The sequence below is a fragment of the Pseudorasbora parva genome, chromosome 5, assembly GCF_024679245.1.
Source record: "Pseudorasbora parva isolate DD20220531a chromosome 5, ASM2467924v1, whole genome shotgun sequence".
Lineage (NCBI taxonomy): Eukaryota > Metazoa > Chordata > Actinopteri > Cypriniformes > Gobionidae > Pseudorasbora > Pseudorasbora parva.
The window spans coordinates 29,710,929-29,726,791 of record NC_090176.1 but is presented as its reverse complement, the minus strand read 5'-3'; the positions used below and the strand labels follow the sequence as shown (position 1 = coordinate 29,726,791).

At 36.5% G+C, this 15,863-nt stretch overlaps 1 protein-coding gene across 1 annotated transcript; it reads left to right on the top strand.

Annotated features, from left to right (window-relative positions):
• The first annotated feature begins 751 nt into the window (after positions 1–751).
• Positions 752–4,889, top strand: med4 (mediator complex subunit 4). The gene is made up of 7 exons (XM_067445016.1): positions 752–907; positions 1,218–1,284; positions 1,827–1,997; positions 2,660–2,717; positions 3,755–3,841; positions 3,988–4,119; positions 4,265–4,889. The coding sequence occupies exons 1-7, from the start codon at positions 837–839 to the stop codon at positions 4,435–4,437; spliced, it is 759 nt and encodes a 252-aa protein (XP_067301117.1). The 5' UTR covers positions 752–836; the 3' UTR covers positions 4,438–4,889.
• Positions 4,890–15,863: the final 10,974 nt, after the last annotated feature.

Genomic DNA, 15,863 nt, shown 5'->3' with positions numbered 1-15,863 from the left:
TATATAAGGCACTGATTGTAATAGCAACAACTGGAAGCATGGACTCTATATAGCATACTGATTCACAAAACATTCTCATCCAGAGGCCCATTTGAAGACCCCAGCACACTTCTATAAAAAGACAAACTTTTTTTTTTCAAAATTGAAATGATTATAATTACAATTTTAATTATTTTTAGTTATTTTAATGCACTCCTACCAATAATAATAATAATAATAATAATAATAATAATAATAATAATAATAATAATAATAATAATAATAATAATAATTAATTAATTAATTATATTTATATAGCGCTTTGCTTTACATATAGAAGGGGGGATTCTCCTCAGCCACCACCAATGTGCTTGTGCTTGAACACATTTTGTGCTTGAATTTTTGTGGACAATGGACCTTATCAAAAAAGGTTGAGAACCATGATACAACTGAATAATAATAATAATAATAATAATAATAATAATAATAATAATAATAATAATAATAACAATAATAATAATAATAATAATAATAATTATTATTATTATTATTATTATTATTATTATTAATAAATAATAATAAAATATGTAATTATTCATAAAATTATTATCGAACAATCAAAAAAACGAATGTGGTTGGCTAATCATCGCCAGCGTTTAGAAAAAATAAAATGTAAGGACCAAATAACAACGTCATCCCCCGCACCTCTACAAGAATTAATGTGAACTCAGTGTGAATTGTAGTCAATTTCATTGACGACGACTGTAAATTGTGGTCCTCTTGCCAACAGGCGTCACTGTCCGACACATGCGTTTGCTTTTCATTTGTCACGCATGCGCAAGTGAGGAGAAACTGTCATGGCGGCGGCGGAGAAACCAACGAAAGAAAAGCTTTTATCCACTTTGGATGATATTGAAGTTTTATCCAGGTTTGTCTTCATATATTTTTCACATTTAAATGAAGAATAACCATGTGTGTTTGTGTGTGAGTGTTTTAGCTGGTACAAAGCTGAATGATAAACTGCTTGTCCATTCATGAGATTTCCAGTGTTTTCTGCGTAACGTTACAGTTGCTGGATTAACTTAGTTAATAATTGAATGCATAAAGTCCTAGTCTCTCTTTTCCGCCCGAGTCTACTGTTTTCACATAATAATACACTTATTATATACTACTGCTGTTCAGTCACGGCTCCTATTTCGTTGTTTTTTTTTTTTTTTATTCTCTTGTTTCTGTTGCAGAGAGCTGATAGAGATGCTAGCACTGTCCAGGTCACAGAAGCTGCCCCAGCCTGGAGAGGACACACAGGTGAGAGACACTGTTTACACACACGCACACGCACACGCACACGCACACACACTTGAATATGGGGTTTATGGGGATTCTCCATAGATGTAATAGTTTTTATACTGTACAAACTGTAAATTCTATCCCTCTGCTCTAACCTTAACGTTACCGTTAAACCTACCCATCACAAAAACAGTTTAGTGTGTTTTTTAACTCATGTGTTTACATAGTAATGTCAATGTTATTATACACATTTGTGCCCTCCTCATAATCCACATATATACGTGTACACACAAGCACACACAGACAAACTCAAACACAGAGAACACTGACATCTCAGGAAGTGAATTTTCTGATATACAGGCTTTAAAATTCTGAAGGAAAAAAAACCTGAAAAGTTATGCTGTTACATACTCTAACAAATTACATTTGCTAAAAGATTTTTCATGAGCTATTTAATTGGAGTCAGTATAAAAATGATGAATTACTATATGCTGCTTGCTTGACTATTAGATGGCGGTGAAGTGCATGCAGTGACTGTATGCTGATGATTTTGTGAACAGATTCTGGAGCTGTTGGTGCAGAGAGATAAAGAGTTCCAGGAGCTGATGCAGACGGCGATGGAACAGGGCAGAGTTCACCAGGAGATGCAGACGCTGGAGAAGGAAGTTGAGAAAAGAGACAGCGATATCCAGCAGCTCCAGAAACAACTCAAAGAGGCTGAGCATATACTGGTGACTGACATCAACGCAAATTTCTTTTCAGTGACATTCAATTGTTTTAGCAATATGCAAACCAAATTACTTTATAAACTTCATGATTTTTTTTAAGTGCTCTTTGCATTACATTATTATTATTTATATTTATATATATATATATATATATATATATATATATATATATATATATATATATATATATATATATATATATATATGTATAGTTCTTTTTTTTGTGATTTTTTTTTTTTTTTTTTTTTTTTTTTGTGTGCAGTAATAACATTTTAATTTCAAACACTAAACACTGCTTTTTGTGTTGTGCATTTGATTTGAGACACTTTTAGAAAAATCTGTGGCTATTTGAAATTACAAAAATGAAAGAACATTACAAATGCCTTTTGAGTTTCCTCATTCTTTAACAAATGTAATATTATATACTAACTAACTAATATGAATAACGAGTGAGTAAAGTATGCATAACTACTAGAAACGAACCCTAAACCAAACCTATAATTTCATGTTGTTTAATAATATTACTCAGTACCTGTTTTTGTATTTACACTAACAAAGACACCTTAAAATAAAGTGCAACCCACCCAATCTTTTATAAATTTTATATAAATGTGTTTGAAACATTTGTTACACTGTAAATAATTATGTTTTTCATTTATCATCAGGCCACTGCTGTCTATCAAGCCAAAGAGAAACTGAAGTCTATTGAAAAGGCTAGAAAAGGTATTGTTGTCTTACAAAAAATAAGTCTCAATGGGTCAAAATTGCTTGCATTGTCAAGAAAAAAACATGGATAAGTTGTATCACATTTTAAATTAAATTCACACACAAAAATCACGAGCTTGCTTGCCAATTCAGTCTTAATAGGTTATAATATCCCCAAACTCTCAGTGTTTCCCACAGAATTTTGTGAAACTGTGAGGTGCTAAGAACTTACTACGTTTTAAAGTTTAATTCATCAATCTGGTGCACTTTGAGAATTAAAAACTAAGAGCTCCAACTCATATTAAGTGTGCAAATTGAACAAAGCACAAACAGACAGTCTTTTGATAAGGACACAAAGCCACAGTCTAGTTAATAAATGGGAAGCACTGAAATCTATTTGTGGCTGTCAATGCTGATATTGTGGGATGCCACAGATAAATCAGTGTATGGGAAACAATGCCCCTATAATAGTTCTGCGCAGAGCAAGAATTAGAGAAATAGAGAAGACGATAGGTAAGTGGTAGGATACCAGAAGAATTGTCGCTGGTATGGCACAGTGACTGTTGCATATATTCGCTTGTAATAATTACGATTAACAGCGCCGAATGTTGTTAAGGCTCCTCCTGAACATATGCTTGGAAATTCATGTATTTTTAGTTCCTCTCAATCCACAACAAATCCTTTAAATTGAATGGTATTGAGAACAGAAATTATTGTGGCATTCATTATAAGCAATATTTATTATAAACGGCAGATTTATTTAAAGCAGAATTAAAACTAGTGATGTTTAGGAAATGTGCTATACAAATAAATTAGGGCGCACATACCTCTCTTATTCAGCAAAAATCCAAATATGAGCACTTTGCACTTTTTGTGTGCTTGGCATTATTTGCGTTATATAAGTTGCATTGGAATGCAAGTAGCAGCATGTTCCCAATGATGAAAATGTGACATATATTCTGGTATAGTTTTACTTGATATACCAGTATCAGATATTTACTGGTTTAGTTTAAAATCACATTTTATCACTGTTTCTTTGGTTTGTTTTTGACTAGGGAGTATCTCTTCAGAGGAGATCATTAAGTACGCTCACAGGATTAGTGCCAGTAATGCCGTGTGTGCTCCTTTGAACTGGGTTCCAGGTAAACAACCTACTTCCTTCTGCATCATGTTCTTCCATTACTGTCTTTACTATCTGACTTGATTTACTCTGAACATTTTTCTGGTGATTTGATTGGCTTACGTCCGATTGCATGTGTAAGCTCCTATGACGTGCATGTTTGCGTAGGTGACCCCCGCAGGCCGTACCCCACTGATCTGGAGATGCGCAGTGGAATGTTGGGTAACATCAGCAACATGTCCACCAATGGAGTGAACGGACACCTTCCTGGAGATGCACTGGCTGCTGGGAGATTACCAGGCATGTTTACTCTTCTGTTCAGATGTTTGATTCAACTGTCCATGCTCCTTTCTCTTCTTGGTTGTCTTTATCATGCAAAAAAAATTATGATGGGTTTTATGTACTTTTTTTTTTGGCTAATGAATATTTCTCCTTTGGTTTTTAGATGTACTAACCCCACAGTATCCTTGGCAGTCCACGGATGTTTCCATGGGGATTCTGCCTCCTCACCATGGCAACGATTTTGGTCTGGAGCCACCTGGTCATAACAAAGAAAATGAAGATGATGTTGAGGCCATGTCAACAGATTCCTCAAGCAGCAGCAGTGACTCAGACTGAGTGTGTGTTTTTGTGAGATATGTCCACAGTAACTTGAGTTTGTCCACCTGAACAGCCTGAAAGGAAAGTATGTGTTTTCTGCATCTCTATCTTTTCTCTGTGATTGTGAAGATCCAGGTGGCAACATATAATACCTTGAAGAGTACCAAACCTGCACTGGTCCTCTCTTCAGCAAAGCCTAATACAGCTGGATATGTTTTTACCATTTGCCTTGGTTTTTTTTCATATTACAGATGCCTAGAGTCATCATTTGTTTGCATAATTTCATTCCACTGGCCTCAAATGTCACCAGTGCTTTGTTTTCATTGTGTGCACCGCATGACAGACTCATTCGCATTTTGCATATCTGTAATCTAGTGAAGCGTTAATTTCTGGTTTACAGTTGGAATATAAATAGCAATGTAAATACCTCTGAACTTTCAGACTCTGTAAATAAAACCTTTTTTAAAATATTATGGTTTTGTTATTTATATATATATATATATATATATATATATATATATATATATATATATATATATATATATATATTAGTGTGAAAGCAGTATACATTCATTAAAATGCTTTCACTTCAAACCCTTTTTTTCACTCCAGCCTCCGCCCATTCAGAAGTACTGGTACTTAGCTAGAAACCTATAGATGGAAGCCTGACAAAAATGCTTATTTTAAAGAAAAACGTCACATGGATTTAGAGCCTTTTGCTTCTGAAGTCTCGCTCTCTCGCTATACACACACATTGAGGAAAATAAATATTTCAACACCCTGCTATTTTGCAAGTTCTCCCTCTTAGAAATCATGGAAGGGTCTGAAATTGTCATCGTATGTGCATGTCCACTAGTTTTCATCCAGGTTTGCACACACTGCAGGAGGGATTTTGGCCCACTCCTCCACACAGATCTTCTCTAGATCAGTGCTCTGTGCATTTTCATTATAGACTATCAGCTTTAATTTATTACATTGCTTGCCAGTCAAAACTAGCCTAGAAATCAAGACTCAACCTAGCGGCAGCAAATTTAATTTGCCCGCGAGTGTCGTCTAGCAACTCTCAATACCCTTCTGAGCTGTATTCGCCTAACTCTTGCCGGGCCAATCACATCGTGTATGATTCGGTGGGCGGGGCCATATGACGACGACCGAGTTGCGCTTGTGGTTCTAGTAAACACAGAAACTGGCAAACGGAGGTCTTTTGAATCAGCTTTGACTGCGACTCTGGAAGACTTGGAGTTAAGCTTTTCTCTGAGAAAAGAACAAAGAACGGCACTGAAGTCCTTAAAAAGGGAAGATTTGTTCGGAGTTTTGCTGACCGGATACGGCGAATGTTTAATCTATCAACAAGCTCTGTTTCACCTAATGGTTGGTGTAGCGCTATCCTATCGCGTGCAGAGGGAGTTTGAAAGACAACCGTTTATCCCGCCCCTCGGATTGAGCCCCGTCAATGGTGAGTTTCCAGACCAAACATCTTGATGTGGGTCTGGCTTGTCAGGCTTAGTCAAAACAGTATTAATCTAACATCCTGGTTAGGGTTTGTTTAAAACTGCATATGAATTCAGCCTGGACCATTAAAACTATGATCATTTTTCAGCCTGAGGCTTAAACCTCATTAGTCTTAATATCAAATTTTAAAACATTTCCTATTGACATTGAGCAGTCAAAATCTAAAATTTGCGTAATGAATATTGTTTTATTTCTTTAAGCAGTTTGAGACTATAGGGAACACTGGGCTCAGAAGATGCCTTATCTTTTTATGATGCACATTATTATCATCAATCTACTTTCTCACTTTTAAAAAGTAGTTCTAAACATCTGAATGAGTTTCTCTTTTTACCTCTAAAATCAGTTTGCCGCATTATTATATTGCACGTGGTGACTGGATTTAACAGTCACAATGCGCCATTCTGAGCACTGAATTCTTATTTTGTCCTTATTTTTATGAACATATTTCCAGCCAGGTGCAAGTTCAGGTGGTTTAACATTGGCCACCAGATGGCGCATCAACACTAACTGGCCAGTACATCATCTTAAATGATTTTATATAGCATGCATGCATTAATTCACTAGCTGAACACCCATATCTTGTGTTGCCATAAGATACCGATGGCATTTGATTGAAGTGTTTATTATTTATAATATATAGGCTACAAATTACTGACATTAGTCTAAACAAATGTAGAATTGGGCCACATCCATGACAATTTATTTAGAAATAAATATAAATTGTTCATATGGTTGAATCAATGGTAGATTCAGAGAATTTAGAAGAATATCAACTATCCTAATCTTTTCAGATGCGCTATAAAAGCACAAACTGAATAAATTCAAGTCTATTTTTAGTCTGCTCTAAGCGTTCAGCATTAATATGGTGAGTCAGTCCACGACTATTTGAAACGCTATGTTAATGTGTAGCTACTAATGTTAAGTGTAGCCCACTAATAGGTGAGCTAATGTGTCAGGACATTTGAGAGATTTTCCTGCTTGTAAAAATTAATTGCTAGTAAATCACATAGTCATTTCTCTCTGCCTAATTAAGTATCTCAAAGTGAAGGGAACAACCCCTTTCCACATTCCACTGTGCATCTTTTCATGTTTCTACTTTACCACTTTCTTCGTGTCCATGTTCTCAGCAAGCAGTGGGGAGAATAGGTGAAGGATGAAAGAAGAGCTGGAGGAAAGGATGATTAAGTCTCTCAGAGGTCAACTATAACACATACAGTTGAGCTGTTCGTCTGTGTTGCTTCAGCTCTTTTTCTATAAACCTTGCTCGATCTTATCAAAATATTTTTCACTATATATTCACTACAATATTCAACAAACCATAAACAATGCTGACTATTTTCACATCACACTCACATTTAACATTTACTACCCTTAAAATACAAACAAATAGGACATCATGCAGAGACTCCTCTCGTTTTCTGGCTTTCTCTCTGCTCTTCGTCCTCTTACTGTATATTGGAAAGAAGACCAAACTCTTTAAAATAATGTGTCCAGATGATGAAAGACATGCCTGCGACACTTGGCCGATGGGTCAGAGACATCTTCTCACATCCCTGATGAGACATTGAATGATAAATCTCTTGGTATTACAACCTTATTTATAATCTCGGGGGGGAAAGAACCTGTTGTGATGTAACAGTTTGTACTGCTTTTTCTATGTTCAAGACTGACTAATTTCCAACAGAACTTCTCAGTGTACAATATGATAAAAGAAAACAAGCTGCATTTTAGTCTAGTGTTTCAGTAAAACATTTCAACATATTTAAATCAGTTTACCTTTGAAGCATAATGGCCATTGGATAAAGACTTGTTTTCAGATAATGTGTCTTGCATACAAAAATATTTTATAGAAATTAATACTTTCATTCAGCAAGGGCAGATTAAATTGATCAAAAGTGACAGTAAAAACATTTACGATGTTACAAAATATTTCTATTTCAAGTAAATGCAGTTCTTTTGAACTTTCTATTCATCAAAGGATCTTGAATAATAAAAAAAATCAAGTTTTTCACAAAAGCTTTAAGCAGCGTAACATTGATAATACTAAGAAATGTTTTAGAGCACCAAATATAAGCAATATTAGAATCATTTCTGAAGGATCATGTGACACTTAAAGTTGCATAACATTAAAGCTACAATGTGTGATATTTCCCCCCATCTAGTGGTGAAAAGGTATATGACCATCCAGTGAATAATAGTTTCTGTTTCTCTCAATTCTGATTTCGTTTTAACTCCTACGGTGGCTGATTTAGTCCAAGATTAACATGGCAATCCCCCTCTTCACATTCGACACGGTGCCATCGAGTGTTAAAACGCGAAAGGCGAAGCTTGAATTTATCGGTATGTCCCTCTTTGGCTAATGTACTTTCAAGATGGAGGGGCAACATGGCGACCAGCATTCGAAGCCCTCACTCGTATGTATTTTCATTGGCATATTATAAACTTACGAGAATACTTTATTACTTGAAAAAAGTAAATATACATTAATAAGCACATATATTTTTGAAAGAACTAAGTAGCTAAGAATAAACTAAAAAAAGTTACACAGTGTAGCTTTAACTGTTTTAATTCTACTGTATTTATGATCAAATAAATACAGCATATGAGAATTCAAAAACGTACTAAATTTGTTGTAAAAAAGATCTACAAAATTCGACAGCTTTACGGCATATACGTCACTTCCACCAACACGATACAGATTAAAAACGATACAGACCCCATCAAGCTATAGCAGATGTGTCATTCAACCTATTGTAAGTCGATGTATCATCACAAGAGTCTTGAAAATATATTATGAAGGTTGAAAAGTTCTGCTTTAAGAGGGCATATAATGGCTCAGTAAATCACAACATGATGGTGGCCATCGTCTCTATGGCAATCTATGACTCGTTTGACAACATCACTGTCTTTAGTCCACCAACATGTTCCCATAATGCAACAGGAGTGTAAATTAAGTGATGGTCCCCAGCTTCACTATATAGCCTATTATATGAAATATGTGTTATATGTGTGAGGTCTTTGCACCCTATATTGCTAAACTGCACTTTCACATGATATATCACTCTTCTGAAGAATTAACTGTGATTCAAATATAATCTTGTTCATGTAAAAAAAAAATGTTAGATTAAAGGACTATATATTAAAGACTTGCCTTCATAATTTTTTCTAGTTGTGAATGATGATCTGCTTTTAGGGTGTCTTTGATCACACAAATGAGATGGAGCCTGGAGGCATGTCTATCGCTCTCTCGTTCTCTCTAGTAAATGTGCTAGCAGTAATTGACTCTAAGGGCTTCTTCTCACCTGCTCACCATATGTGTTTCTGTCTACCCTGGTGCTGAATCTTTATAGTTTTTATTAGTGCCATCATTATAACCAATTATAAAATAATTAAAGTAAGTATAATCACCATAAAAAATTATAGGCTAGTAATTTACATGGAGACTCATTAAGTTTTAGAAAAAGTGATTGTAAGAGCATTAAATTATGTGAGGGGTGAGGGGTTGGTTGGATACATATGGGAGTGTATTATCTTGAGATTTTTCCATTGTTTTATAAAGTTCTATGAAGCTAAATTACTTAAATTATTATGTACAGTATCCCCACTTACACAGTCTCTAACCAAATAAAAAAAATATACGTGAACTATTGATATAAATGCATTAGCCTATTTCAAACTTGACCTGTATTTTATAGGCTAAATGTGGAATACAGAATATAACCTATAGAGATTGCTAAGACATGTGACCAACTGGGCGTGGGCGGCAATGTCATCAGAACGTAAAGAATTATGGGTATTGGGCAGTTTACATGACCTGGCATAGCAGGCTAGTGGCATGGAAATAATACAAATTTAGAGCGAAAAACTGAATATAATCATATAAAATGCAGCTATTAATACAAACAAAACATCTCTGGTTAACTAGAAGAGCATAATTTCATTCTTTTGTTAAATTAGAGCCGATCTGGCCCTTGTTGCCTCTGTTATCAGGGACGCGGATTTCTCTTGCATACTGCATTCTTCACACAGACGAGAGCTTTAATCTATTGCTTATTTGTTCTGGTGAAATCAGGAAACTAAATTCACAAAAAACGTGATGACATTCGTATTTTTATGAGGAAAAAAATACGAGGGCAGATTAGAAACGAGAACTTCTAACAAAGCATTAGGATAAGCAAAGTTTGCGACTCTATGTCACGGTGTGAGCCCATTGAGGTTGGATGTAGAGGGTTTGCTGGCCAGTCTCTCTGCAGGGCCTATAACATCCTGGGCATCATAGGGGCCAGTAAGCGAAGGGCCAAAGGAGGTCACAGAGTCAGCAGAAGTTGCCTCAAGGTGGCTGTGGATAAAAAGAGGAGAACCATGGGTGGGGTAGGGCTACCTGGACACAAGCTGGGGCCTGATCAACCCCAGCTGGGTCGGCTGGGTGAGAGTGTATGATGCTTGAAAGACCCGAAACACTCCGTGACCCCAGGTAACATCACTGATGATGTGTCCAGGTTGCATCGAGGTGATGTATGTGATAAGCCTTTATTCACATGAAAAATCTGGGTACTAACGCTATATTGTGTTTAGATGCACGAATTAAACATGAGATCTATATCAATAAAATGTATCCAATTAGCCTAGAAATCTAGATGCACCCTAGCGGCAGCAAATCTAATCTGCTGCGAGTGTTGTCTAGCAACTCTTAATACACTTCTGAGCTGTAAACGCCAAACTCTGGTCAGGCCAATCACATCGTGTATAGAGTCGGTTGGTGGGGCTTAACATAATGACAGCAGAGTTGTGCTTGCGTGCTACTAGTAAACACAGACTGCGTCCGAAAACCTAGGCAGCTGACTCGTTGCCTTGCTGCATTATCAGGCAAACGCAACATTCGTACGCCATCTTATTTTCCAAGCTCGACTGTCACTGAATGGAAAGCAAAGGATTGTGGGATATCAAAGGCAGCGAAGGATACATGTATGCTGCCTTCAAAAATCAATCAGATGAAGGTATCTCAGGAGACAGGAAATGAAGCAAACATTAGATTCGGACATTGCTTGATGCCTTTCTGGCTTGAAATGTGGCCTTTCGAATCAGCTTTGACCGCAACTCTGGAAGACTTGGAGTTAAGCTTTTCTCTGAGAAAAGAACAAAGAATGGCACTGAAGTCATTCTTAAAAAGGGAAGATGTGTTCAGAGTTTTGCCAACCGGATACAGCGAAAGTTTAATCTTCACTTGTTTACTAGCTTCAACTAGCTCCGCTTCAGCTTTGTTGCTCTGGTTGGTTGTAGCACTATCCTTTCGCGTGCAGAGTGAGTTTGAAAGACAACCGTTTATCCCGCCTCTTGGATTGAGCTTCCAATCCAAACATCTTGATGTGGGTCTGGCTTGTCAGGCTAGTATCCAACCCCATTTAATGTACAATGTACTGTCAATGCCATCTTTTGGACATTCATCATATTGCATTTGGTTTTCTTTTCTTGTCCTCAAATGCTCTAATCTGTTTATTTTTAAGTTACACTTAGATATTTAATATAATAATTGTTTTATTGGTTGTAATACTATTTTACGAAGGTAATCTTGGGCCTGCTTACTGCTGCTATCCATACCATTCGTTCCTTTTTGTCACCTCTGAAACATGGCTTAGTTTTAAAATGTATGGAGGTATTATTGTTGCTTTATTCCAAACAAATATATTGTTATCCACAAATAAATGTAAAGCGATTCACAAAAAATAAATAATTTCACAAATCAATAGAATGAGATCAACAAATATATGCAGGAGTTTCACAAAAAATAATTAGATGCACAAATAAATACAATGACATTTGTGAATATAAAAAAAATCCACACATATATTTTGATGTCACAAACACACAACTCTGCCTTGCATAAGTTGCATTCATTTGTAGATGGCTGCCTCTGCATTTGTGGATCTCTTCTTGCACATTTGTAAATCGTGTGGATTTTGAAACATTTCTAGCGTCTATGGTCTAGACCATAGGCCGTAAAAAAATATGGACGCCGCGACATCATCCGTTTCCACTAAACAGAGTTGAAGCTTTCAGACGGCCTGCATGGTGCTGACATCTTGGGACCAAGACTGCGCAGTAATGATTTTGGGACCGGAGTTGCACAGTAGAGAGCAGGACGTAGAGCAGGAAGTACAGCTGCAATATCAGAACAATTAATTATGTTGGTGTGAAATAAATCTACAGTTATGGAAATGTAGAAATTAAAGCTAAAGCTCCAATGTGCTCCCAAAAATACCCAAAAAAGGACGGGATTAGTGCCTCAGTGACAACTTCACTCAGAGAAGCTGTCGATCTCAGCTGTCATGAGGTCACACCCCCCGTTTTTATAGCATCAAATAACTAACTAAAACTAAACTTATTTTAAAAACGAACACTTGAAATGAAATCATTGTGATGATAACTGCCTTCAATGACATAAACTGACTTTGGGGAAAAAATATTTGAAGTGTAATTTTATTGTTTAGTTTGCCTCGCGTCCATAAGAAAACACAGAGGGGCAACCATACTGGGACCGGTCACCTGGGGGCGATCGAGGCGCGAAAGCTTCCGTTTCTGAGAGGGATACTGCAGGCTTGGTCTAGACTCACACAAATCCACAAATAGGTAGACTCCACCCACCATCTACTTAAACCAATCAGATAACGGCCATATCGTGCGGACCAATCTGTAGCACGTTCTCGCTCCAAGCAATCATGTTTTGGCCAGTGCCGCTGAAAAACAGAGTTATGACCACTGATCTATAGGACACTTCCATAGAAAGTGAGGAATGCAAAGTGGTGTGTCACGATGCAACCAAACAATTCCAGCATTAAACACCATTCATTTCAGTGTAGGCTATCTCAAGTACACTCACTGGAAAATTAATTAAATTAATGCATATTTTGAGATTTTATGGCATTATTGGCCTCTCAGGAATATTGATAGAAGATCTATATAATAGATCGTCAAACTCTAACTGCAGTTAGATAACGTGAGATCACTGCTAAAACTATTATATCCAGATGCTATCTGTCATTTCAGCAGTTTTTAGCATTTACCTTTTTCCTATTTTTAATGAATTTTTATAGTTAATCAAATTCATACCACTAAAATAACAATTATTGTTAATTTTTTTGTACTGGAATGTTAAATATATAGGCTAATTGTAGGGAACATTACAAAGTCTAATGAAAAACAAAAATATCTGACTACTTTATGATAAATCTTTATTTAAATCATATATGTGCTATTAGTTTTGATGAGATGATTTGAAGATAGTGGGACCATTCGTGTAAAAACTTGAACTAAAATTAATTCAGCGTTTTGAGACTGAAACTTGTTGTGATCGATACTGGGAGGAATCTCATTCACGGTATATTAAACATATGATTGGTTATTATTTTCAATAGAAATGCACGTGATTGGCTACAACACTCAACACTGTAAAATCTCACAAAAAAAATGTTGTACTCTCGTAACCCAAATGAAGATTAACATGTCTCTTCTTCATCTCTCCCCAGAATAAAATGCTACTGTAAAGCCTTGTCGAAGTCAATACACATAGTGTTAATATTTGCCAGAAATTGTTGTAAATATAGTGAAAATGTTGTCTATCCTGCTTAATCCTATTTAAACAGATTGACAGCGCCGAGTTGTTTGGAACTATTTGGAGATATGGCTCTGGTCAGCACGATTGGCCGTTATCTGATTGTATAGATCAGTGGTCCTAACTCTGTTTTTCAGGCACTGGCCAAAACGTTATTGGTTGGAGTGAGAAAATGCTACGATTGGTCAGCCTGAAATGGCCGTTATCTGATTGGCTTAAGTAGACGGTGGGTGGAGTTTACCTATTTGTGGATTTGTGTGAGTCTAGACGCTAGAAATGTTTCATAACTGCTTGTCTATGATATGTAATCCTCTGTAAGAATTCGTAATAATAGCATCTTTTTAGCGAAAGGGAGCTAGCAAAAGATCCAGTTTGTATCTATTTTTGAATTCGTCAAATGACTACATTTACAACGAGTTTTCACTTAGGTGAGTAATGTAGCCAATCACAGACATGTTTGTAGATTTCTACAACGCAGTTGGCCAATCACAGGTGTTGAACTTGGAATCCACTCACCACCGCCCGAGTGTTTGTACAGGTGCTGAGTTCAGTTAACCTGCGCGTCAATCCTCTGTAAGTGCAGACATTGGGAAAATAAGAGATTCATTGTATATCAGCTTCACTGATCAATCTAACTTTGTGAGATTGCGTTTATTGAATGAGTGACATCTTTTAGTGATTATAAAGTATATTACCACATACAGACATGCTTCAATACACTGACCCATCCGAATACATTCGGGATTCACTTGAAATGTGACAGTTATAAATCAGTCGAAATCAGGCTCATAAAAATGTCAGGAAAACACGATTTCTGGCTGCATGTTATTATCCGTGGATCACTGAATCTGTGGTAAGTTGTAAGGACTACCATATCGAGCCCAAACTTTAGTTTAAACTGATAATCGTTTCTCTGCTTGCGTTTTCCTCTATTAACTCCAGTCACACAGCAGCTCTTCTGCCACTCAGCAGATTTACACTGAATCATTTCCTATCACATATATAGTGTGCTATGTGCTGTTCACCATGTAGAAATTAGTGTTAAAAACTGACCGATTTCAGCCGCAACGTCTTCAGCAGCGTAGGTGGCGGGCTTTAGATACTAGAAAGCATTTGATTGTACAGAAGATTTGGTGAAGTCTGCGATGATGTCATCAAAATCTATAATTCGTTTTAACGGGAGTGAGAGACTGTAAGTTTTGAATGTTTATATCTCCTAAATGCTAATTTGTCATTGTTTTGGAACACACCAGCTTATTCATAACTTTAAGGCTGACATTGTCATACTAAAAACAAAACAAAATTCAATTTTGATTTCAGTGGGCCTTTCACATCTCTCATCTGGACCTTCGCCTCCTCTAAAAAGATTCAAGTCTGCAATGGCTTGGAGAACATGACACCATCATGTCACTGGACTGTAAAAGGTGAGTTAAACACTTAATACTAAACTTTAAAAGCATCCCCAGTTATAGCCTACCTAATAAATAACTCCATATTTACATCAACTTATATCATGAATGTGGCTAGACCTCATAAATGCTTTTTCATATTAAACTATGTTATTCCCTTAACTAAAACGAGTTTATACATACCTCTCTCGTCTCTCTGACGCGCGGCGGCAATCTGATAGCATTTAGCTTAGTCCACTAAGCCCAATTCATTCACTATGGTACCAAACATAGATCAAGTCAGAAGCGACCAAACACCTCCACGCTTTCCCCATTTAAATACAGTTACATGAATAGTTGAACGATCATATGGCGACATAAAATAATACGTGGCGCTTTTCTAAGCGGATTAAATAGGAGAACTATAATGTATGGCGGAATAGCACTTCTGAGAGTACTTCGACTGAAAGATCCTCCCTCACATCTCCTTTCAGGAGGATTTTTCAGGCGTGACTTTTTACTGCGCCGAGTCAAAGTACCTTGGTACCATAGTGAATGAACTGGGCTTAGTGGGCTAAGCTAAATGCTATCAGAATGTCACCACGCATCAGAGAGATTAAGTGCACGCACTGAGACGAGAGAGGTATGTATCAACTCATTTTAGTTAAGGGAATAGCATAGTTTAATATGAAAAAGTAGTGAAGTATCCCTTTAATGCGTCACGAAGCAAGAATAATGTTTGGATGAAGACTGCACTTAATTAATATTTACATTGCAGTTAATATTTACATTGCATGAACATGGCAAGGGCATATTGATACTAAAGAAATGTCAAGGGAAGACAACCAAATGCTTTTTATCTCTGACACTAATCCTGTCCTCCAATAAAGACTTTAGAAGTTTACACTGACAAATAATTGTTTTAACTTGGATCA

What these genes read in the sequence shown, in the direction of transcription:
- med4 (XM_067445016.1), top strand. Translation starts at nt 837, where the DNA reads ATGGCGGCGGCGGAGAAACCAACGAAAGAAAAGCTTTTATCCACTTTG. An exon ending in GATATTGAAGTTTTATCCAG is followed by an intron (nt 908 to 1,217) that starts GTTTGTCTTCAT and finishes TTTCTGTTGCAG; the next exon opens with AGAGCTGATAGAGATGCTAG. An exon ending in GGCTGCTGGGAGATTACCAG is followed by an intron (nt 4,120 to 4,264) that starts GCATGTTTACTC and finishes TTTGGTTTTTAG; the next exon opens with ATGTACTAACCCCACAGTAT.